Source organism: Euprymna scolopes, chromosome 2, assembly GCF_053919585.1.
Source record: "Euprymna scolopes isolate OS-2025 chromosome 2, ASM5391958v1, whole genome shotgun sequence".
Lineage (NCBI taxonomy): Eukaryota > Metazoa > Mollusca > Cephalopoda > Sepiida > Sepiolidae > Euprymna > Euprymna scolopes.
Genome location: NC_136483.1, coordinates 194368325 through 194391856, shown reverse-complemented (window position 1 = coordinate 194391856; position 23532 = coordinate 194368325). Strand labels below are relative to the sequence as shown.

Sequence of the window (23532 nt, the reverse complement as noted above, 5' to 3'; positions counted from 1 at the left end):
TATTGTAGAATTGAAAACGAAATCTTTGAATGATAGAGGACGAGAGAGAAGGTAGGAGAGGAAGAGAAGAAAGATGAGAGTAGTGATGACAGAGAATGAGAGAAAGAAGAGAAAGGCGAGAAGTAGAGTGAACGATAGAGAGACAAATGAAAGAGATAAAACGAGAGAGAGAAAAGGAGTATAGAGAGATAGAGATAAATGGGAAAGAGGGAAATTAACTTACCTACGACTGTAGTCGTTCCAAGTGGAGCCACCAAAGAGGCTGGTGCATATCCATAGGCTGAAAAGTTGCCAAGTTCTCCGAATCCCATCATCACCAAACCAAACCACCACAACGTATTGTGCAAATAATGCCGTGGCGTTTCCAACTGAGAGTTTTTCGTGTGCGTGTATTTCTGTCAAAAATCAAAGGAAATAAATATCTGATTAATAAGAAGTTATCTATATTATATTTCTCTTAGTCCGTATATCTGTCCATTCCACTTATTCTCGGAAACTATTGGGTCGATCTGGCCGAAATTTTGTATGGACCTTTGTTATGATAACATGCAGCAAACTAAATATTATAATATCCGTTTGATGCACAGTTATGGATTAATAGAGATTAATAGGGATTAGTCATCAAAATAACACATTTACTGTAAAAGTTTTTTTTTTTGGAAAGTACTGAACTGATCTGAATGAAATTTTGTACAGATCTTCGTTATTATAAGGTGCAGCGAACTAAATATTATGGTATCTGTCCAATGCATAATTAGGATTTAATAAAGATTAGAATTTAATGTAAAAACAAGCACAAATTTAACCATATTTAACCACTAATTTTGCAAAAAGCACATTCCAAATCAACGGGCTATAACGTTTGCCCGTTTTTAACTTTTGCTAAAAAGTCTAGTTAATGTATTATTACTTAACTTCAAACAGAGTTTGTCTGTGGAGAGGGGGTTACTGGATGCTGATATACGCACCACACATGATATTAAAGATATTGATGGTTTTGTGATTTAGAAATTAGATATTGGATGTTTTAAAAAATAAGGTTAAAAACCGGAATAAAGTTAAAATTAAGTGGAAGAGTGGAAAATTCCATTAGAAATCAAAAGTTGAAGTTAAAGCTTGATGTGAAGGAAGTTGCATCACTGACATGAACTCCAAAACTAGAAATGGCAAAACGTCGTTCTCTTTGGTCATCTTTTTCAAAACTTTGACTTCATCTCAGGAAAGCAGCCAACGTGAATGTGTAATTGTACAGTGCTAAAAACAAAAATAAAACATTGCAGAGTATGTTAGCATTGAGCAAGAATATTGTTGATGTTTTTTGATGTTGCTTAATTGTTAAGCATTATCATCAGGGAAGAGAGGAAAATGGCTGCCATCATTACAACTAGAGAAAAGTAAAGTCTTTTGCTGACTGCCAACTGCAAAAACACATGTGCCATAGTTTTCTTTTTTTTTTTCAATTTTCTTATTCTGGCTGTTTCAATTTTTTTTTCTCACGTTCGCCCCCAACAATGCATATCGTCACTTGGATGTAAGGAACTACTATTTGGGACCATGCCTAGGAAAGATTAACAAGATGTTGGTTTACATTACATTTAAACTTCTGCATATCAGTACAGTCAGCAGAAGCAGATAGCAGGAAGTAAACACTTCATCAAATCTCCACACTAACGTAATGTACTTGCAATAACCCTTATCCCTGAGTGGCTTCCGGGCCTTGATAAGTGGTGAACACTGTGTAAAAAAAAAGAAAAAAAAAAGGGAATTCCAAAGTGTAGCTGTTCGAGGGAAGAAACTATTAAAGTAGAAAGCTTTCTGGCATTTAGGGACCTTAACAGTGAAGGGGTGAGATTTTGGTTGCTATGTGGGTTTGTCAGGAATATGTATGTCGAGGGAACAAAATTGCAATGAGTTCTTCAGAACAAATTCCATTAAAATATTTGTAAAACAGGCACAGGGATGCAACACTGTGATGATGGGACAGGGGTTGGAGCTTAGTTGAAAAAGTGGGGCCGATTAGGTTGAAGACTTTTTCAGAGCTTATCCAAGAGGGAGAGACTAGCAGTAGATGCATCAGCCCAGATATGTCAACAATACTCCATACATGGGCGAATGGTGGCTTTGTAGAGGTATAGGATACTTTCAGGTGTAGTCTTCTAGCATGATAGAGGGAACCCACCTTTTTAGTATAAGATGATCATCAAGCGTAAAACATTAATTTACAATTTGCATTTATCATAACAACCATTACAGACATAGATAGAAACTTGTTGAACACATGTATGTGTCATTAGAAGTCCCATCATCTTCTGAGCTAAGTCTCTGATCTCTCAAATCTAGAATATCAGCTCAAAATCACTCTGATATCTCTTGCTGATCTGCTTGTCATATTCACTGTTATCCACTCTGACTGAATTCTCAGTGTTCTTCTGAACCCATCTTTCAGTATGACCTGGTATTTTCTTGGTTACTCTTAGCTTACTTCAACCAGAACCAAATACTGCCTTCCAAATTCTCTATCTAGACTCTTCTCTTGGCTATTAATGGCTAACCGGAGATAAGCGCTTATCTCCACATTGTTTCCAGTCGTCCTGGACATTTCTTTGCCACTGAACTCAAACAGTGCCGATTCAGGAGAGATGTGGTGTGGGATTGCACAACTCTTGCCTCACAATTACATGCATAACTGCCTCTACAGGGGGTATCCTTTGTCTTTCGAGACTGAACGGAGGCATCGCGCAAATGGCTAACCATTCGTGGTGTCACATTGCCTGTATAGCACAATGGATTAATTACTTTCATATTGCCATTTACTTCTTAGCTAGGGCTTGGTGGGAGGCATTCTATAACATCACAAGCGAACCTGTTTCTGCTGTTAAAACATCATGGTAATGATAGCTACATTATAACTGCTGAGAGATATTACTAATCAACAGAGCATTGCCACTTTTGACCAAGGGAAGAGTCTATCAGGCATGTGTATTCAGCGTGATGATGCATGAAAGTAAAACCTTATCAGAGAGAATTGAGGACATGCATTGCATGGAGAGAAAAGATATGAGAATGATATGATAGATGTGTAATATCAGTCTTAAAGAAACTTTGATCTGATGATCTCAGAGGAAGATTAAATCTGAACAGATTTAACTGGATATTTTGATTAGATGTCCGTGTTGAAAGAATAGATAAGAATTCTTAGGTTAGTAGGTGTAGAACAGTTGAGGTAGCAAGTTCAGTTCAAAGGGGAAAACCAAGGAAATGAAGTGATAAAAATAAAAACCAGGCCAGACATAGATTAGTCTGGAAGTCAATTTCTTAGAGCCGTCCAATATATGCCAGCATATAAATCAGATGCTAAACCAATGATGCTGCTGATGGTAGTGGTAGTGATGATGATGATGATGATGATGATGATGATGATGATGATGATGATTATGTGAACAGCTATTTTTGCTTACAAGAAGACGAAGAACAATTTAAGACAAGTAAAGAAATTCCTCACACAATGCTAAAGTGATATTTGAATCTCCTTGCAAATTGACAAGATTGTCATACTGAAATCCCCAAGATACTTAATTTTTACATTCAAAGAGAATCAGCATTTTATGGGAAGGTTGTGGAACATGACCTTACAGAGAATAAGAGAGAGAGAGAGAGAGAGAAAGAGAGAGAGAGAGACAGAGACAGACAGACAGACACAGAAAGAGAAAAAGAAGAGAGAGTGAGGGAAGAAGAGATAGAGTGAAAAGAGAGAGAGAGAAAGAGAGAGAGAGGTAGACAATAAGCGAGAAAGATAAAGAGAGGGAGGGAGAGGGAGAGGGAGAAAGAGAGGAAAGAAAGGGAGGGAAATAAAGAGAAAGTAAAAGAGAGAGCAAGAAAGAGATGAAGATAGAAAGAGAGAGAGAAAGAGGGGAGAGAGAAAAAGAGGGGATAAGAAAAGAGAAGGAGAGAAGGAAAGAGAATAAAGGAGAGAGAGAACAAGAGAGAGAGGGAGACAAAAAGAAATAAAGATGGAGAGAGAGAAAGAGAGAGAGAGGGAAAAGAAGAGAAAGAACGCGAGAAACATTGTTACCTGTACATTCAATGAAATGCTGATCAAAAGGTTCCCTGCAACGGCCAAACAACACCCAATGAGTAAATCCTGCAAAACACAAAAAACACAAAAAATTATTCATTTCAAAATTCTTCATTTCAAAATTCTTCATTTCAAAATTCTTCATTTCAAAATTCTTCATTTCAAAATTCTTCATTTCAAAATTCTTCATTTCAAAATTCTTCATTTCAAAATTCTTCATTTCAAAATTCTTCATTTCAAAATTCTTCATTTCAAAATTCTTCATTTCAAAATTCTTCATTTCAAAATTCTTCATTTCAAAATTCTTCATTTCAAAATTCTTCATTTCAAAATTCTTCATTTCAAAATTCTTCATTTCAAAATTCTTCATTTCAAAATTCTTCATTTCAAAATTCTTCATTTCAAAATTCTTCATTTCAAAATTCTTCATTTCAAAATTCTTCATTTCAAAATTCTTCATTTCAAAATTCTTCATTTCAAAATTCTTCATTTCAAAATTCTTCATTTCAAAATTCTTCATTTCAAAATTATTCATTTCAAAATTCTTCATTTCAAAATTCTTCATTTCAAAATTATTCATTTCAAAATTATTCATTTCAAAATTCTTCATTTCAAAATTATTAATTTCAAAATTATTCATTTCAAAATTATTCATTTCAAAATTATTCATTTCAAAATTCTTCATTTCAAAATTCTTCATTTCAAAATTATTCAGTAAAAAAAAAAGCAGGAATTTAAGATTTTGTTTTATTTTTAATTTCAAGATCAAACGATAAAAAAAAAATGGTAAAAGCATCAGAAAATTTTTTATAGAAAAAAAACAAAAACAAAAAAGCTCCATTCTTTGTGGCGAAACTAAAAATGTATTTGTTGCTTTGAAAAATTTTTTGGAATTAAAGAAAGTTATCTTATTACAAACAATTATTGGTTCTTAAATCCTCCTTTCTATTTCAGAAGACAATGGATACATATTGTCCTGCATGAAGAGTCTACTGTGAAGCAAGCGTTACACAATATCTAACCCCACACCCTTGTTGAATCTGCAGTTTTTAGTCCGGTGGTAAAGACGTCTGGAAACAATGTCAATATGAGCAGAGAAAGACTGATGTTCCCATTTCAAAGGTTTTCTTTCTCATCCATCCGCCATCCGCCAAACAAAGAGCAAAAATTCCAAAAACTAAATGAATTACATTTCTGCAAATATACAAGAATTGAATGTATAATTCATGTGTGCGGTTGCCATTTCACTATCAAAATCGCAACCTTGAAACAGAATTTGAATTTAAGCCTTCATGATTTGGTCCAGTTAGCAAATCGCGTGCAATCAACTGAGAAATAAATCTGATTGAGATGGAGTGTGGGTGGGTGTGGGGGCGAGTGTGGGGGTGGGGGCAATCTGTGCATTTATTTTTTTGCACTTTATTTTTGCATTTGAATTTTGATCTGATTTAAAAACAAAAATGATGTAACATACATGGGGGAGGTCATCACGAAAAAAAAACAAAGGTCAGGGTAAAATTTTTATTCTTATTTCTTACCCACTAGGAGTTTTCACACAAGTCATTGCTAGTGATCACTCGCTGGCAAAACAAGTAGTGCTCCCTGGGGTCTGAGTGACACTAAGTTTTCCCAGATTTCTAATATTCTCCACTTCTTTTAATTACAGCTGCAAATCAGTTTGCGTTCTCACAATGTAACATAGTGCAGACGCACATATGCAAATGCATGTGAAAAACTAAAAAAAAAAAGAAAAAAAAGAGAATGATCACGTTAGAGATATAGAGAATGTTCGAGATGTGAATGACGCTGGAGATGATGATCACGTGGATGATGTCACAACCGTAACAATAAGAAAATAAATGTCATTGTTACAAAGAAAATCGAGTTGAAGTCTTTTCTATTCTTGATCTCCTTTGTGTTCTCGGACAATGTTACAACAACAGCCATTTGCAATTGAATTTTCACTAGTAATGACTATTGACTTTCTCTGGAATTTGAATGACAATATATATATATATATGCCCAGGTTGATTTCCTCACTTGATTAAATTCTTCTTTAATATTTCAACTCTTTGCATCAATATGATTGTTTGTATGTTGTCAATCCAACTTTTTATTTCAATTATTCCAGTTTTTCCAGAACTGTTCTGAGTGCTCCTACTATTATTGGTATTCTCATTGTTTTGTTCATGTTCCATACGAATAATTTTGTCAGAGATTTTGTACAGCTTTAACCAACCATGTTCCTTTTTCTGATTTTTATTTCCTTCAATATCTTTTGGTTGAAGTATAGCAAATTATTTGTCCTGAATGTTGCTTTTCAGTTTCCTTTCCGTTCCATGAGAAAAAGCCGACAGCTATTAAGGGACTGGTAGATCTCCTAAATTATGCTGTTAAGATTTTCCAGATGGTTGGTAAACAGGTTATTGGTCTGTAGTTGTTAGGGAACGTTTCCTTCTCACTGTCTTTTGTATTAATGCGGTTCACCTTTTAGTCATCCTCTCCATTTCATGTATTGAAATCTCTATAAATTTTCTGTTAGGATTAAATTTTTAGAGTAGTATTATTATGTTACTCACTAGGAGTTATAACACAAGTTTTTACCAGTGATCGTTCATTGAAAACACAGATGGTCTTCTCTGGAAGCTGAGCCACAACATCTCCCACATTTTGAACACTCTGCCTACTTTTAAATGACTGCTGCAAATCACTTTACATTATTGCAACTGTCGTTTACCATTGACTTCTTACTGATGACAACCGTTGAATTTCTCTGGAATTTGAGCAGCAATAAACTTCCAAGATTCCAGTACTCTCTGTACCCTTCCAGTGAAAATATGGATGGTGCTGCCATTCCTCACTTTTCATCTTCCTTGACACTTCATGACTATTTTCTATGGTAGAAATCAAGACTGGTGCCACCATGTTTTTAGAAGAGGCGGATCAGCTTATTGGATTTCTAGCAGTTTCAGCTGCCTTGGGTTTGTGTAAAGTTCTTTCTAGATTTTTTTTGTTTTATTTCTATTTCACCGAAGAGCGTTCGATGGTTATGTGGGGTGGTTTCTACATTTAAGGATTTTTCTCAATATTTTGGCTGTTTTCATTATTGCTCTACATTCTATGGCGTCAATCCTCAGTTTGATTTTGATTTCTCCTCGTCTATTTTACAAATTTTTTGGAACTGTTTCTCGTGTTCCTATAATTATTGTGATTTTTTTCGTGTTCCATATTCCTTTAAGCTCATTGGTAAATACAATGGGTTTGTTTAGGTTTTATGTTTCCTTGCTCTTTAATGGGTAATCTGCTAGAACGGCAACATGTATAATGTCATAGTTTTTTTTCCTTCTTCTGGACTATTATCATAACCAATATTATCACGGCTTGGATGAGTTTTCCATTTGTACCTACATGTTCCAGTGGATTGTACGCTTTTCATTTTTAACATCGTTTGTACCATTTAGATGCATGTTCAAATTGCAGAAGTTTGCATAGTTCCCAGTTGACTGCCTTTCCAACACAGTCATATCTGCTTTTATATTATTATTATTATTATCATTATTATTATTATTTACTCACTAAAAGTTCTCACACAGATCGTGATCAGTGGTTGTTCATTGACAATAAGTAGTAGTTTTCCTTGGAATCTGAGTGACAAGTCTCTCCATATTTCCACCTCTTTTGATAATGATTGCAAATGATTTTGTGCTATTGTAACAGCCGTTTATCATTGATTACTCGCTAAGGAGGAACATTAATACTGCGTATGAAATTACTGCAATAAAATTTAAATATAATGTGAACAAACATCTAGTTGCTCAACTCCCCAGATAGGTTACTGTAATATATGGCGATATGGAGTTATTCCCCCTTCACCAATAACTTTAATCATGTTAACTTAGCGTGTATTATCTCCCCCTTGTCTACACACTCTTCAGTAGAGAACTATATTCTAAAGAAAACAGTCCTGTATATATTTTATTGTGTATTAAAGCCTTCCGTTTTTAAGGTTATTTCTGTCTTTTTCTCTACTCACTTCAATTTAATACACGATAAAATATTAAATATATATAACTACGAAAGCACGAAGATGGACAAATTCTTAAAACCTGACAAACTGGATACACTTCCTAACAACGCTTCCTCTACGAAAATATTCAACCACTGGTATCGGACTTTTTCGGCTTTGATGAGGAGAACTGAAATACGGGATGATATCGATAAACTAGATCTGCTGGTTACGTACATTTCCTCGGATGTCTATGAATACATAACGGAGCAACAAACCTACGAGGCAGCAATCAATTGACTCAGGGAATTATACGTTAAACCCATCAACAAAATTTTCGCCAGACACGTGCTGTTAACTCGCGTACACAAAGAGGGAGAAACCATTGACGAGTACGTACAAGAATTACAACTTCTATAAAAAGAATGTAATTTTAAAGCAGTTGATGCGGCACAAAACCGGGATGATAGTGTAAGAGACGCTTTTATTACCGGTCTATGATCGAACACCATCAGACAACGGTTATTGGAAAACAGGACTCTCGACCTAGATACCGCCATTGACCGAACTAGGGCACTCGACACAGCTCAGAAAAACTGTGAATCTTATTCGTGCTATTTTCCACCAGTCAGTGCTTCTACAACTGAGAATGGGAACGTTTCAACGAAGGAAAATTGTGCCGCGCTCCCCAACACAAAATCACGGTGTTATTTCTGCAACAGACCACGTCACGATCGCCAATTCTGCCCAGCTAAGGAAAGCATGTGTCGCCGATGTAACAAAATCGGCCATTACGCGAAAGTCTGTCGGTCCAGGCCAAATACAACTACTTCAGCTTCAATACATTCGTCAACTGAAACACACAGACTTGCTACTATTACAAACAACAATAAGTTTTCACCCGTAATAGTAGCTTCAGATTCAACGGCAGCTTTTTCTCTTTGTTCCTCTTCATCGATACTAAGGCAAGCCACTGTATACATAATGATTGGAAAAAATGAAGCTGCGGCATTAATGGACACCGGGAGCTCTGGATCTTTCATTTCGCTCGACTACGCAAAAAGAAATAAATTAAAAATAAAACCCGCTTCAGGATCCGTCTCCATGGCCTCTTCGCCACTGAACACTCCAGTAAAAGGACTTTGCTCAGTCAACCTCAACTTGCTAGGTGAGTCTTACCCAAATACTCCTCTCTCTGTACTACCAAATCTTTGCAGTGATGTCATTCTTGGTCAGGATTTCATGAAACAACATTCTGGAGTCTTGTTTGCTTTCGGTGGTCCTAGGAAAGATCTTGTCATGTCTAACCCTACTGCATGCAGCGTACCATCAGCTTCAGTAGACAGTCCCCCACTTTTTTCAAACCTTGCACCTAACTGCAAACCCATTGCTACTAGGTCTAGGAGATTCGGAGGCAATGAAAGAAACTTTATCGAATCCGAAATAAATACAATGCTTCAGGAGGGAGTAATTGAAGAGAGTACATCTCCGTGGAGAGCTCAAGTTCTTATTGTCTCGAATGAACGACAAAGAAAATGACTGGTGGTTGATTACAGCCAAACAATCAATAGATTTACAAAACTAGATGCTTACCCCTTACCTAGAATGGATGAATTGGTGTGGGAAATCTCCCGATATAAACTATACACATCACTAGACTTAAAAAGCGCCTATCACCAGATACCTATTCGGGAGGAAGAAAAACCGTATACGGCTTTTGAAGCTAACGGGAAATTATACCAATTTTGTAGAGTACCATTTGGAGTCAAGAATGGAGTGGCCTGCTTCCAAAGAACCAGAGATAATCTAGTAAAACAAAACGGCCTCCTTGGTACCTATGTGTACATAGACAACATAGTAGTGGTAGGAATGCCCCAGCAGGAACATGATAAGAACCTCACAAAATTCAGGGAGGTAGCTCGGCTACACAACCTGACCTTCAATGAAAATAAATCTGTTATATTTAACAGAATCTATTGAGTTTTTGGGCTACACTATATCTCAGGGTAAAATAAAACCCGACACAGAAAGACTACGGCCACTGAAGGAACTGCCAACCCCAAGAGATAAAGCGGCACTATGGCGAGTTGTCGGGTTGTTTTCATACTACTCTCAGTGGATTCCCAAATTTTCAGACAAGATCAGACCCTTGATTATAGCCGACTCCTTCCCCCTGAAGCAAAATGCTGTGAAGGCATTCAAAGACCTCAAAGAAGAGATCAAGGGTACCTTACTACACTCCATCGATGAGAATATCCCACTGGTAGTGGAAACAGACGCCTCTGATACAGCTGTTGCGGCTACATTGAACCAAGCCGGTCGTCCTGTGGCTTTCTTCTCACGTACACTAACACCCACTGAGCGTAAATATGCCTCAGTCAAGAAAGAGGCTTGCGCCATAGTCGAAGCTGTCAAAAAATGGTCCCACTATTTATCTACTCAACATTTTACAATTGTCACCGACCAACAAGCAGTGCATTACATGTTCCACTCAGAGAGACTAGGTAAAATTAAAAACAATAAGATCCAAAGATGGAAGATGGAGCTGGGGTGTTATGACTATGACATAATGTACCGCCCAGGCAAGAATAACATCCCTGCTGACACACTATCAAGAGCACATTGTGGAGCTGTCGTTAGCAGAGAAAAACTATTCGACCTCCATACTCGACTCTGTCATCCAGGCATCACCAGACTAACTCACTTCATAAAAATTAGAAACCTGCCATACTTGATAGAAGACGTTAAAAAAGTATGTGCTGAGTGTCCTGTATGTGCCCGTTGAAAACCTCGTTTCCACACACCAGACGCAGCGAAACTAATTAAGGCCACACAACCAATGGAACGACTCAGCATGGACTTCAAAGGACCCTTACCTTCCAACTCCAAAAATCGATATATGTTGGTAGTGATCGACGAATATTCACGCTTCCCATTCGCCTTCGCTTGTCCAAATATGACAACAGATGTGGTGATTAAGTGTATAAACCAGTTATTCACCATTTTTGGAATGACCTCATATATCCACACCTATCGCGGGTCTTCATTTGCATCAAAGGAACTCCGGGAATACCTTACCGGTTTAGGCATAGCAACCAGTCGGACAACTCCATATAACCCTCAAGGGAATGGACAATGTGAACGCTACAACAGCATTGTCTGGAAACACGTACAACTGGCACTAACCTCTAGAAACCTCCCAGAAGCTCAATGGGAAACCGTACTCCCAGAAGTACTACACGCAATCAGATCTTTGCTCTGCACTGCAACTAACGTAACCCCTCATGAGAGACTATTTTCTTATCAACGACACTCACCAAGTGGACACTCCTTCCTGGCTCACTACACCGGGCCCGGTACTTTTATATCGTCATGTTCATACCAGTAAGTATGAACCCCTTGTAGAAGAGTTGCATTTAGTAGAAGCGAATCCACAATATGCACAATGCGTTTTCCTGACGGAAGGGAATCGATAGTTTCCATGAGTGACTTATCCTTAAGAAGTTGGTGACTTATCCTTAAGAAAAGACACAACCACCACCAGAAATGAGGAAATCACACTTACACCAACACCAACTAAAGGACCAAACATGGAAGATGACCCGGCAGAGACGAGCATGACGGATGGTGAGAGCATCCGCCCGTCAGCAGAGGATGAGGATCCTGCATTAACCCAGGAACCTGAAAAGTTGAGACGGTCTACACGAGAGCGTCACAAACCAGTACGATACAACGAACTCTAAATCTTTTAAGGATGAGAGAATGTAATATATGGCGATACGGAGTTATTCCCCCTTCACCAATAACTTTAATCATGTTGACATAGCGCATATTATCTGCCCCTTGTCTACACGCTCTTCAGTAGCGAACTATATTCTAAAGAAAACAGCCCTGTATATATTTTATCGTGTATTAAAGCCTTCCGTTTTTAAAGTTATTTCTGTCCTTTTCTCTACTCACTTCAGTTACTTTTATAAATCTGGTTCCTAATTTACAGTTGTCTTTTACATCTACATGGCAATGTGCCTTACTTGGGCTGAATATAAGTAAAAAAAATTAATAATAAAAGAAAACAGTAAAAGAAATTAAAGGCTGGGAACAAATAATGTATGTTATAATTTTCTTTGCTATGACAACTGTTACAACTGCTACTAAATGAATGAGAAAAACAAACAGCTCTACACACATCACAAAGAGAAAGAAGGGCAGACAACCTCTATACATCGACGTCACTATGACGCAATAACTAACCCTTCAACAGCATATTTACTATGAGGTGCAAATCTGACCATATGTTTGTTACATGCCAAAGAAGACTTGATCAACTAATGCAACATGACCAATATCTCCACAGTTTTCAAAAATTTTGGTATGTTTTTTATGCTTCAGGTTTTAAATAAGATCTTTAAATATTTATTGAGGATGTTTTCATGGTGTAACTGTATGCGTACAATAATGGTTGATGTGGAGACATGTAAAAATAGGAGAGACTATACCTGGATTATTTATGAACATTTATTTTCGTGATCCGGCTGGCATCTTCAGAGATTACACGTTTTTACATCTTGGCTACTTGAGATGACGTTACCGTCATGGAGAGATCAACTCCCCTTTTTGAGTCGTCCATTCTCTCTAACGTCCAGCTAACGACTGATTAGAATCTCCCCAAATCTACATCTCATCACGTGTCTAATTACGTGTCTCAGACCAACAGCTGAGTAACCTCAATCTAGTTATTTGTTTATGCAAACTAAAAATCATGTTTACATCTATTTTCTATTTTCACATTCCTTTTGTGATATTATTACATTATATGTAAATCATTTTTTCACAATTTAATTGTTTATTTTTCTAATTATAATAATTTATCCAGCGACCCGCCATCGCTCAAATCAATTAATAATAATAATAATAATAATAATAATAATAATGATAATAATAATAATAATAATAATAATAATAATAATAATATTTCAGCCTTGGCCCTGCTTGCCTCAATTAACACAGATACTACGCTATGATCACAGCCCAAAGAATCACAAGATTACAATAGGACCTTTATAGGTATTATCACTCTATCTGGGAATAATGGCAACTGAGAGGTGATTTCACACTCCCTAAATCGTTCAAATTGGTTGATTAGGAAAAAAAGACAAAGAAGTTTCAGAGTTAATTTTAAAAATGCCATACATGTTTTGTGTACTGTTTGTAGATTAATTTGAAGAGATTTGAATTTGAACGATTTAGGGAGTGTGAAATCACCTCTCAGTTGCCATTATTCCCAGATGGAGTGATAATACCTATAAAGGTCCTATTGTAATGTTGTGATTCTTTGGGCTGTGATCATAGCGTAGTATCTGTGTTAATTGTGGCAAATGTAGTTTAAGATATTAGCAAATACAAAAGAAAATTCTGTTATAAAGCAAAATAACTACATGATATTTAATGTTGTGCTTATACAGAGTGACCAAAAAAAATGGTCCTCAACTCTAATTAGGCCCCGTGTTTTGTCCGAATGAAATGAAACTTTGGTCATAACTAGTTTATTATATTCAAAACATCACATCAAAACACTAGGGTCTTTGGCCTTTTTTTTCTCCATTCTACAGCATATGTTCTAGATGGCCTCCATTTAGCTATTTGTAATCAATAGCCATCTAATAAGATCACCAAAGTTAAGCAACATTAAGCATGGTCAGAATAAATGGGTGGATATTTGAGAAAACCATGCGCTGTATGTAAACAAAAAAAATCTCTTCAAATTAATCTACAAACAGTACACAAAACATGTATGGCATTTTTAAAATTGACTCTGAAACTTCTTTGTCTTTTTTCCTCATCAAATCTTTCTTGGTGCTCATATATTAGGTTTGATAGCACACAAAGCATGTATGGTTTTGACATCAAACGATAGAACAACGATTGCAGTGCTGTAAAATCCAACAATTAAAACAATAAAAAACATCTAAAACAAAACAATAAAATAAAATAAAACAATTTTTTAAAATTTTTTCTTCTGACAATTTGCTTCATTCAGAAAAACATTTTTTTTTTATTCTAATAATTTGCTTCATTCAAAAACAACAATTGTTTTCTTAATTTTAAGGAAAATATATTTGAAAGCAAATAATTGTTTAGATATTAAAATTAAACCACTTCAACGTATGAATAAATGTGCGCATGTGCAAAAGTAATAGAAATATGTCGCCAAGTTGAAATGAATATTTTGCATTTCAACTTGCCGACATTTCTGTATGCGTTATTCATCCATCCAAACAAAGATTGTATTCGTTATAAAACATCCTTGGTGTATGATTACTATTTCCTGTTAATTTCAGTGTTATGTTAAATATTTACACACATGCGCGTGCGCGCACACACGCATGCACACACACACGCACACACATAATCTACTGTTTTATTTATGTAGATTTGAAAATTATTAGAATAAAAAATAATAGAAATGTTATTAAAGGGTTGAAAGGAGTAGGAACTTCATTAATTAAAAAAACAAATAAAAAGTATAAATTGAATAAGATTTGTTCCACTTAATGCCATTCCACGTGGGTTTGTTGTATTCATGTCTTGTGACATAATAAAATGACTATGGTTGATTGAAAAGTAAGAGAACACACTGTCATCATTAATCAGCAGAGCTTTATCAGTCTCAACCAATGGAAAAGTTCATCAAGCATGTCTATGCAGTGTGGTCCTGGATATAACCTTAAACTATATCCAGTGGTGAGGCCCCAGCTTGCGGGCTTTGGGAAGTTTGGAGCCACCCTTTAATTACCATTGCTCCCAGGTCCACTCTGACCCGGAGCGGTAGTACCTGTTATGGTCCCAACTATCGATTAAATAGAAATCGACTTGAAAACAACAAATATATTCTATTAAAAAATTTTTCTTAAATCTTTGGATTCAGCATTAAATAACCCGAAAAGGGTTAGTATGCCGTAAAAAAAAACAACAATCAACCAACCAACCATCTATGCAGTGTGATGATGTACGGAAATGAAAACTGATCAGTGAGGGTTGAGGACATGTGTCGCATGAAGAGAAATGACACGAGAATGATGCAACAGATGTATAATGCAAGTCTTAAATACACACTCAGATCTGATGGGCTCAGAGGAAGATTACACCTGGACAGCATAGGGAGATGCATGCACAAGAATTTTCAATGGTATAACTACGCTGAATAGATCGATGAAAGTTCCTGGGTAAATGTAGAACAGTTGAAGTCACATGGTTATTTCACAAGGGGAAGTCATAGAAAACACGAGATCAAATGATAAGGATGTACTTGAGAGAAAGAAGGATAAATAAAGGCCTGGCTAGAGATAGGTTAGCTTGGAAGTTAATTTATAAAAGCCATCCAATGCATGCGAGCATGTGAAATGGATATTAAACTGCTGCTGCTGTTGCTGCTGCTGATATGATGATGATGATGATGATGATGATGATGATGATGATCTGAAACTAGTAATAAGCCCTTTTCTCTCCCACCTCCACTAGCTTTGCGCTTATGGCTTGACAAGTCACATGTTAAGGTGTACGTCTAGTAAAAAACAGCTATTTTAAAAATAAATGGTTGACAGGTGGGGGTGGATAATTTGGAATTCTTTGTGAGAGAGGTTGGAGATAGGATAATTTTATTGGATATAAATAGGTCAACAAGTGCAATTGTGCAGAAAACAAAGGTTATTCAACAAAATGAAACGAGATATTAAGAAGAAGAAAGACGATTTTATGTAGGCCCAGTTGACCCCCCCTCCCACCCCAGAGAGTGAACAATATTTTTCTAAATTTTAGATATTATTCGTTCAGTGCAGCACTAATCAAAAATATATCAACTTTATGGTTCTTTATTTTGTAGTTTTCTGTTACTTTTAGCTGGACATACAAGCACACATACACACTGATAATTGCCCTTTATATAATAGATCATTGTATCTATAGAATTATATTTGATAACTTTAATTCGCATTAAATAACCCAGACATAGTTGATATGCTTTAAAACAAACCAAATGTGTGAAGACACAGAAACATCATCAAAGGACATTTGAAATGAACGCTGGTTAAAATTGAAAATGTCCATTTTCTTATGAAAGTTTCATATTAATTTTTTTTAACAAAAAAACTAATTCAATATATAAAATATCTAGTATTTAAAATTGAAACAGTTTTATTTTGGTGACATTTTGTTGATTGATTTAGTCACATAGTGTTATCTTTTCATTGAAATTGTTTTGTTTTTACTGTTTAAAATATTTTCATTGAAATTGTTTTGTTTTTACTATTAAAAAAAAAATAGTTATGCAGATTCAGTTTCTTGCCACGTGATTTTGCACGCGTTCCTTTTTCTTTAAGTACTGAGTTCTTTCTCTCTTGCTTTAGTAGCTGTGAATTTTGTTCAATAAAGCCTTGGAAAGAGGTTTGTTTTACGTCTTCATTCATTTACAACAATACAATTTATTTAACAGAAATTTATTTCCCTCATGGAGAAGATCATTCGTCTGGACAAATTTGATATATCCTCGGCAGACCCTCAGGCTAGCAAGCTTTGGAGATTGTGGTATCATAACTTTAATTACTATTTATCAACTATTGCTTCGTTAAACCCTGATAAACTCGAAGTTCTTTATTTAAACATTGGTCCCACCATTGCTGATGTTATCGAGGGTTATTCAGGATTTGAACACGCTGTCGAATTACTGAAAGGTGTTTACGACAAGTCTCCAAGCGTTATTCATGCTAGACATCTGCTTTCCACGCGTCTGCAACAAGAAAACGAGTCTGTTGACCAATATCTTCAGGTCTTGAATCGACTTGCTGCTGACTGTTACTTTAAAGACGTTACTGCTACTACTTACAGGGATGAATCTGTCCGTGATGCATTTATACATGGTCTCCAGTCCTCAGTAATACGTGCTAGACTACTTGAAACTGATATGCTAACTCTCAAAGAGGCTACTCAATGTGCTAGAGCTTTAGAACAAGGTCACTTTCGTGCTGAATTATAGACGTCCCTGATTGGAGCAGCCGCTGCTACTACTACTACTACTACTACTACTACTACTTCTATTAAAACTAACAATGTGTCTACTGATCCTGCCGAGGAGGCCACTATTACTAAAATTTCTGATTCTACTGGTTTTCGTATGGAGTGTGACTCTGTACAATTTTCTGCTGCCCTTCCTGCTCATGGCAAGTGTTACAACTATAGAGGGAGACGTTACTTTAAGGATGGTCGTCGTCATTGTCCTGCCCGCGATAAGGTATGTCGAAACTGTGGTAAACTCGGTCATTTCTCCAAAGTTTGCCTTTCTACTATGCCGACACCTTCACGTTCTACTTCTGCTATTATGATATCCCATGCTAAAGGTGATAGGTGCCCTCCCATTACTAAAATTGTTGAATTAAAAGGAAAAAAATTAACTGTCCTCATAGACACCGGCAGTTCTGATAACTTTATCAGTGCTCGTATTGTTAAAACAATGAAGCTGTCTACTTCAAAACGTAATTCCGTAATTTCCATGGCATCATCCGCCGTTTCCCTAAAACTATCGGAATATTGCACAGAGAACATTTCCTTCATTGGTTGCAAATATAAAGAAACTGACTTTACAATGCTTCCTGATTCCTGTATGGATATTATACTCGGAGTGCCTTTTTTAAAACTACATCAGGGTATCACTATTTCTTTTGATGGACCTCAGGATATTCTAAAAATCTGCACCCTAACCAAGATCAGTTGTGCCCCTGTAAAATTGTTTCGAAACTGGACCCCTGATTGCAAACCTATTGCTACTAAATCCCGAAATTACCGTGCGAAGGATGCTCGATTCATTGAAAAGGAAATTCTACAACTGCTTGAGGATGATGTAATTGAAACAAGTTATTCACCATGGCGTGCTCAGATTGTTGTGACTTTGTCACCTAATAAAAAGAAACGATTAGTAGTTGATTTCTCCCAAGCAATTAACCGTTTCATCTTACTTGATGCATACCCTTTGCCTCGGATTGAGGATCTCGTCAACCAAATAGCCCAATATCGTATATTTAGTACAATTGACTTATCCAAAGTGTATTACCAGATCGAAATTTGTCCCGAAGATTGTGTTACATGATAAGGGCTGTCCCCTTTTCATGTAAGTATAAAAATAGAGAGATTTAGTTAAAATGAAAATGAAATAGAATAGACGAAATTCGAACCTCGTAAATTAGGTTTAGAAATAGATTACGAGAGAGAATTAGAAAATGGAAGTAAAACAAACCATTGTTTAGCTTAGAGATAAAATAGTTTCAAGAAAAGAATGTGCGTCGACAAGTCTGTTATGAAAAATTCAATTGAGGAATGCAACTACAAGATAATTTAATAAACATGTTTTTAACATATTGGAAAAATAGGTTATTGGGAATATAGGTTAAAAATACCTTTTGTAAGCAAAGGAAAAAGTTTTGGACACGCATGTCCAGAACACGTGAAAGAAGACACATGTTTTAACATGTGTATGACGTCATGGAAAATGGGAAGTTCTAGATATAGTTAGAAACTTTAGAGAGAAACTGAGGAGAAACTCAGAGAGAGTCTGAGGGCGACAGACGACAGTCGAGTTGGGATTCGAACGTCTAGAAGCGAGACGGTCACTTTTGAAACTTAGAATGTGAAGCTTTGAATTCTTGACTCAGAAAACAACGGCCGGTCGTGAGAAGAAATAAACCCATCATGTGTTTTTATAAACGTCATCTTTGTGTTGTGATTCTACCAAAAGGTAAAGTGAAAATTGTTATTATATGTCTATATATCTGTGTTATAAAATGTTTTACATACACATCTCATATCGACAATGTGAACACTACATCTCATATCTACACTAAGACTGTCTACACAATGTCTCAACACTATCTCCTCACTCAAAGAGCTTCTATTACAAATCTAAGTATGAACAATTTTAATATATATGAATCTTCATAACAGAAACAACAACATTCTTTATAACACGAACAATCTAATCTCTCTCTCTAAGACACAACGACAAACTCTAATAAGACTCTCTTTTAATGAAACCCCTATATAACAATTGGCCTTACACGGCCTTTCAAGCTGGAAATCGTTTGTACCAATTCAAACGAATACCCATGGGTGTTACTAATGCGGTTTATGCTTTTCATCGGTTTATGAATTCTTTCATTTTTGACAACAAATAATCTGGAACTTTTTCATATACAAATGATATTATTATTTGCGTATATTTCATATATAGATGATATTACTATTTGCGGTAAAACATGATGTTTATTTAGAATGTTTTTTAAAGGCTGCCTCGACATATAACCTCGAAATAAACCGAGAAAAATCAAAGTTTTCACTTCATTCCATCAATTTGCTTGGGTACCAAATTTGTAACGGGACTAGACAACGAGATCCTGAGCATTTGAAACCTCTTTTACAAATGTCTCCTCTTTCCAATTCAGATTCGTTAAAGAGGTGTCCTGGAATGTTTTCGTACTACGCGAAATAGATACCTAAGTATTCATACAAAATTCATCCACTGGTCAAAAATAAACAATTTCCCATGCCTCCTATAGTTATTAATTCCTTTGAAAAACTTAAGGAGGACGTTGCCAAATCGTCTGTAAAAGTTATTGATGATGAATTACCATTTACTATTGAAACCGATGCCTCAGAAAAGGCTATCGGAGGCACTCTCTTACAGGCTGAGAGGCTTGTAGCATTCTTTTCTCGATCGCTAAACCCATCTGAAATACGACTTCACATAGTCGAGAAAGAGGCTTATGCCATAGTCAAGTGCGTCCGAAAATGGAGGGATCTCCTTGCTGGGAAGCACTTTACTATTGTAACAAACCAGCAAGCCGTATCTTTTATGTTTAAACCTGCTAACCGAGGAAAAATTAAAAATGATAAAATTATACGGTGGAAAATGGAACTTCTCCCATTTTCATACGACATAAAACACCATCCCGGAAGTGAAAACATTGTTGCCGATGCATTACAGAGAGTATGTGGTGCTGCTGCTTCTTCCTTGAAGGAACTAAAGTCGCTACACAATTCATTAATACATTCTGGAGTACAGCGCTTTTGGCATTTTATAAGGTCACAAAATATACCATATTGAATTGATGAAGTCCGGCATGTGACATCTGAATGTACGACTTGTGCCAAAATAAAACCTCAATTCTTTGATTTTACTAATAATACACTGATCCGTTCTACTGCTCCCTTTCAGCGTGACTCTATAGACTACAAAGGACCTGTCCCGGTATCTTCAACAGGATATCGTTACATATTTATTGTCGTCGATGAATACAGTCGATTTCCTTTTGCTTTCCCTTGTCGCGATTGTTCTTCGCAAACCACAATCCAGTGCCTGACAAATATTTTCTCCATATTCGAACTCCCCTCATTTATCAGAACAATTAAAATAATGCAAACAATAATGTTATCTTTGTCATCTGGCGGCCGTTTAGCATGTTTTTTTTTTTTTTTATCGTGCAAAGTAATTAATACACAGCATTTTTTTTTATTATGGGATATTAATTTAAATTCTCTACTCACATGTTGTTAATCTCAACAAAATAAAATATCAAAGATGTTTATTTTTTTACTTGTGACTCCGACACGACTTCAACTTGGTTGATGAAGATGTTGAATATAAACATTTAGATTTCATTCGCTTTAATAAGCTTATGCTGATTGTGTAATGGATAATATGCCTATCTGTTATCAAAACCAGTTGGTTTCAATCTCAGATTGAAGATTTTGCTAATATAGCCACATTGAATAGCTCTAAGACAGCAAAACAATCAGCGGATCACTATATATAGAATCTCAGGAATTTATACATTAAATTCTCTTGAATATTTCATGAGATAGACCCCCAAAAGAGCCAGAGTAAAATTTTTCTTTTATCATTATTCTGGAATTTATTCTTAAAATATTACATAACTGTATAGGTATAAGAGTTGTCTGACTTTGATAAAAAGAAGTAACAAGGAGAAATCTCCACTGAACAGGAAGTAACCAGTGGTGATCTCCTTTGATGGCTATATATAGCAGAGACATGGATGCAGCTATTTGCTTTTTGTGTTGAATTCAGTAACAACCTGGAAGAATACATTTTTTCCCCATTTTACACAACCATTACAATAACGAAGACCGTGTTTGAATGAAAAAGTTTGAGTGACACCTGTGGTTTTAATTTTTACAGTTAAAAAAATCATAATGTCTCAGTACTCTACATACACATGCTGCATTGCTGCAGTCCAAACTCACGGCTCAAAAAATCTCCCTTCTCTGAAACCAGGCTTTTTATTCAAATAAGTAACAAGAGTTCACGACATCTACCATTCATGAAATTCATTGAACTGCCATTTTGCCTTTCTTTTTATGCCCTGTTATATTTTCATTTAAATTATTTTGTTCTTACTGTTTAAAATATTTTCATTTAAATTGTTTTGTCCTTACTATTAAAAAAAAAAGAAAAAAGAAAGATATGCAAATTCAGTTTCTTGCCACATGATTTTGCACGCGTTCCTTTTACTTTAAAAGACTGAGTTCTTTCTCTCTTGCTATAGTAACTGTGAATTTTGTTCAATAAAGCCTTGGCAAGAGGTTTGTTTTACGTGTTCATTCATTTACAACAATACGCATGGAAAAAAAACAACAAAAAACAATTTGTTTCATCCATCCAATACGACAAATATTGATTCATGTTCTTAAAAATAAAAAATAAAATTTCAGTCGAGTTTCATATTTAATCCTGACCAATATTTTATTTTTTACTAGCAGGTCGCCCGGCATTGCTTGATCGTAAAATATGCATAAAAATTATATTTTAATTAATGCAGAATTCTTATTTATTATAAATAGAAATCCATAGTTATTAAATGTAATATTAAATTCTTTTTAAAAAGAAATGAAAAAAAAAAAAAATTATAAAAAGAATCTGAGACATGTGCATGTGAGCATTAGGTTTTTTCTAAAAGTCCACTCCTTGTAAGTAAAAAAAAAAAATACTCAAGCTGAGATCGAAACCACAACCTAAAGACAGTGAGTCAAGTATGATAACCATTAGACAAGCTTGACATTATTTTTATGGAGTATTTTCAAACCAACTTATACTTAACATACGAAAGCTGTCATGTTTCATGGCCATGCATGCACAGTCATGAAACAGTTGAAAGCAGAGAAAAATCTAATCATCCCCCACATACCCATTTTTCAATTTTGACCCCTTAGCAACCCTTTTTGTCGGATGAAAACTGATTGAAAAGTTTTCCACATTTCTGAATACGCTATATACCAAATTTCAAGTCTGTAGATCAAAAATTCATTGAGTATATAGGTTGAGAAGGTAAGAAGACACATGTATACATCAGCATTAATAAACTTATCTAAACACTCGGTACACATGTATTTACAATGAACTTATGGAGACTTTTCCTGTTCATACATATACACACAATGAACATACAACAACGTTGCATTCTTTTGTGTGTACACACACACACACACACACTTGTTTCTAACTTGTTCATTAAATAAATTTTTATATCCATTTTGTGGTCCTGGATATGACTTTAAACTATATCCAGTGGTGAAGCCCCAGCTTGTGGGCTTTGGGGAGTATGGAGCCACCCTTTAATTGCCATTGCTCCCAGGTCCACTCTGGTGGTAGTACCTGTTATAGTCCCAACTATGGGTTAAATAGAAACCGACTTAAAAACAACAAATATATTCTATTTAAAAATATTTCTTCAAAATCTTTGGATTCGGCATTAAATAACCTGAAAAGGGTTGATATGCCGTAAAACAAAAACAACCAACCAACCAACCATATCCATTTTGTGTCAATTCCAATGTGTTTGTAATATAAACAGTAGCAAACTGAAACAAAGATGAGTCTTTTTTTTTTTTTTTAATTTTCTTCCTTTGAAGATTGTAATGCTGGGTTTGGGGCAGCCAAACCAGCTGCCAACATTGCCCTGCTTTTTATTGAAACAAACCGAGAGCTCTTTTTAGTATCCTCATTATGCCCTTAAGTGCAATTGTCTGGATTTCTTTTGCACTTGGTTCACCAGGAATATTAGTTAGGTAGGACTTCAGGTTCTTCTTCATAGGCCTTATAGCACCTATGATAACTGGTATGATTGATATCTCTCTAAGATTCCATTTTCTTTGCATATCATCTATGAGACCTTGATATTTGGTATGTTTCTCCCTTTCAGCTCTGTTCATATCTCCATCATTAGGAACACTCACTTCAACCAAGGTTGCAACTCTCTCTGACTTATTTCTTAAAATATGTGGTCTCAAACGACTCATATTTATTGTTTATTTGGTTTTAATGTTCCTAAAATGACAATATATACATAGAGACCCCCCCCCCCCGCCTCTCGGGTAAAGCACTATCATTAAATGA

The 23532-nt window shown here is 35.7% G+C and overlaps 1 protein-coding gene across 2 annotated transcripts in view; it reads right to left on the bottom strand.

The window, feature by feature from the left end:
• Nucleotides 1–23532, bottom strand: part of LOC145301029 (NIPA-like protein 2) — a 122362-nt gene that overhangs the window by 73856 nt on the left and 24974 nt on the right. For both annotated transcript variants that reach the window (XM_080144537.1, XM_080144539.1), the window contains exons 2-3: nt 4073–4141; nt 224–395 (exon numbers count right to left, since the gene is read on the bottom strand). In XM_080144537.1, coding sequence (XP_080000663.1) covers nt 224–395; nt 4073–4141 — 241 coding nt within the window. The remainder of the gene's footprint in view (nt 1–223; nt 396–4072; nt 4142–23532) is intronic.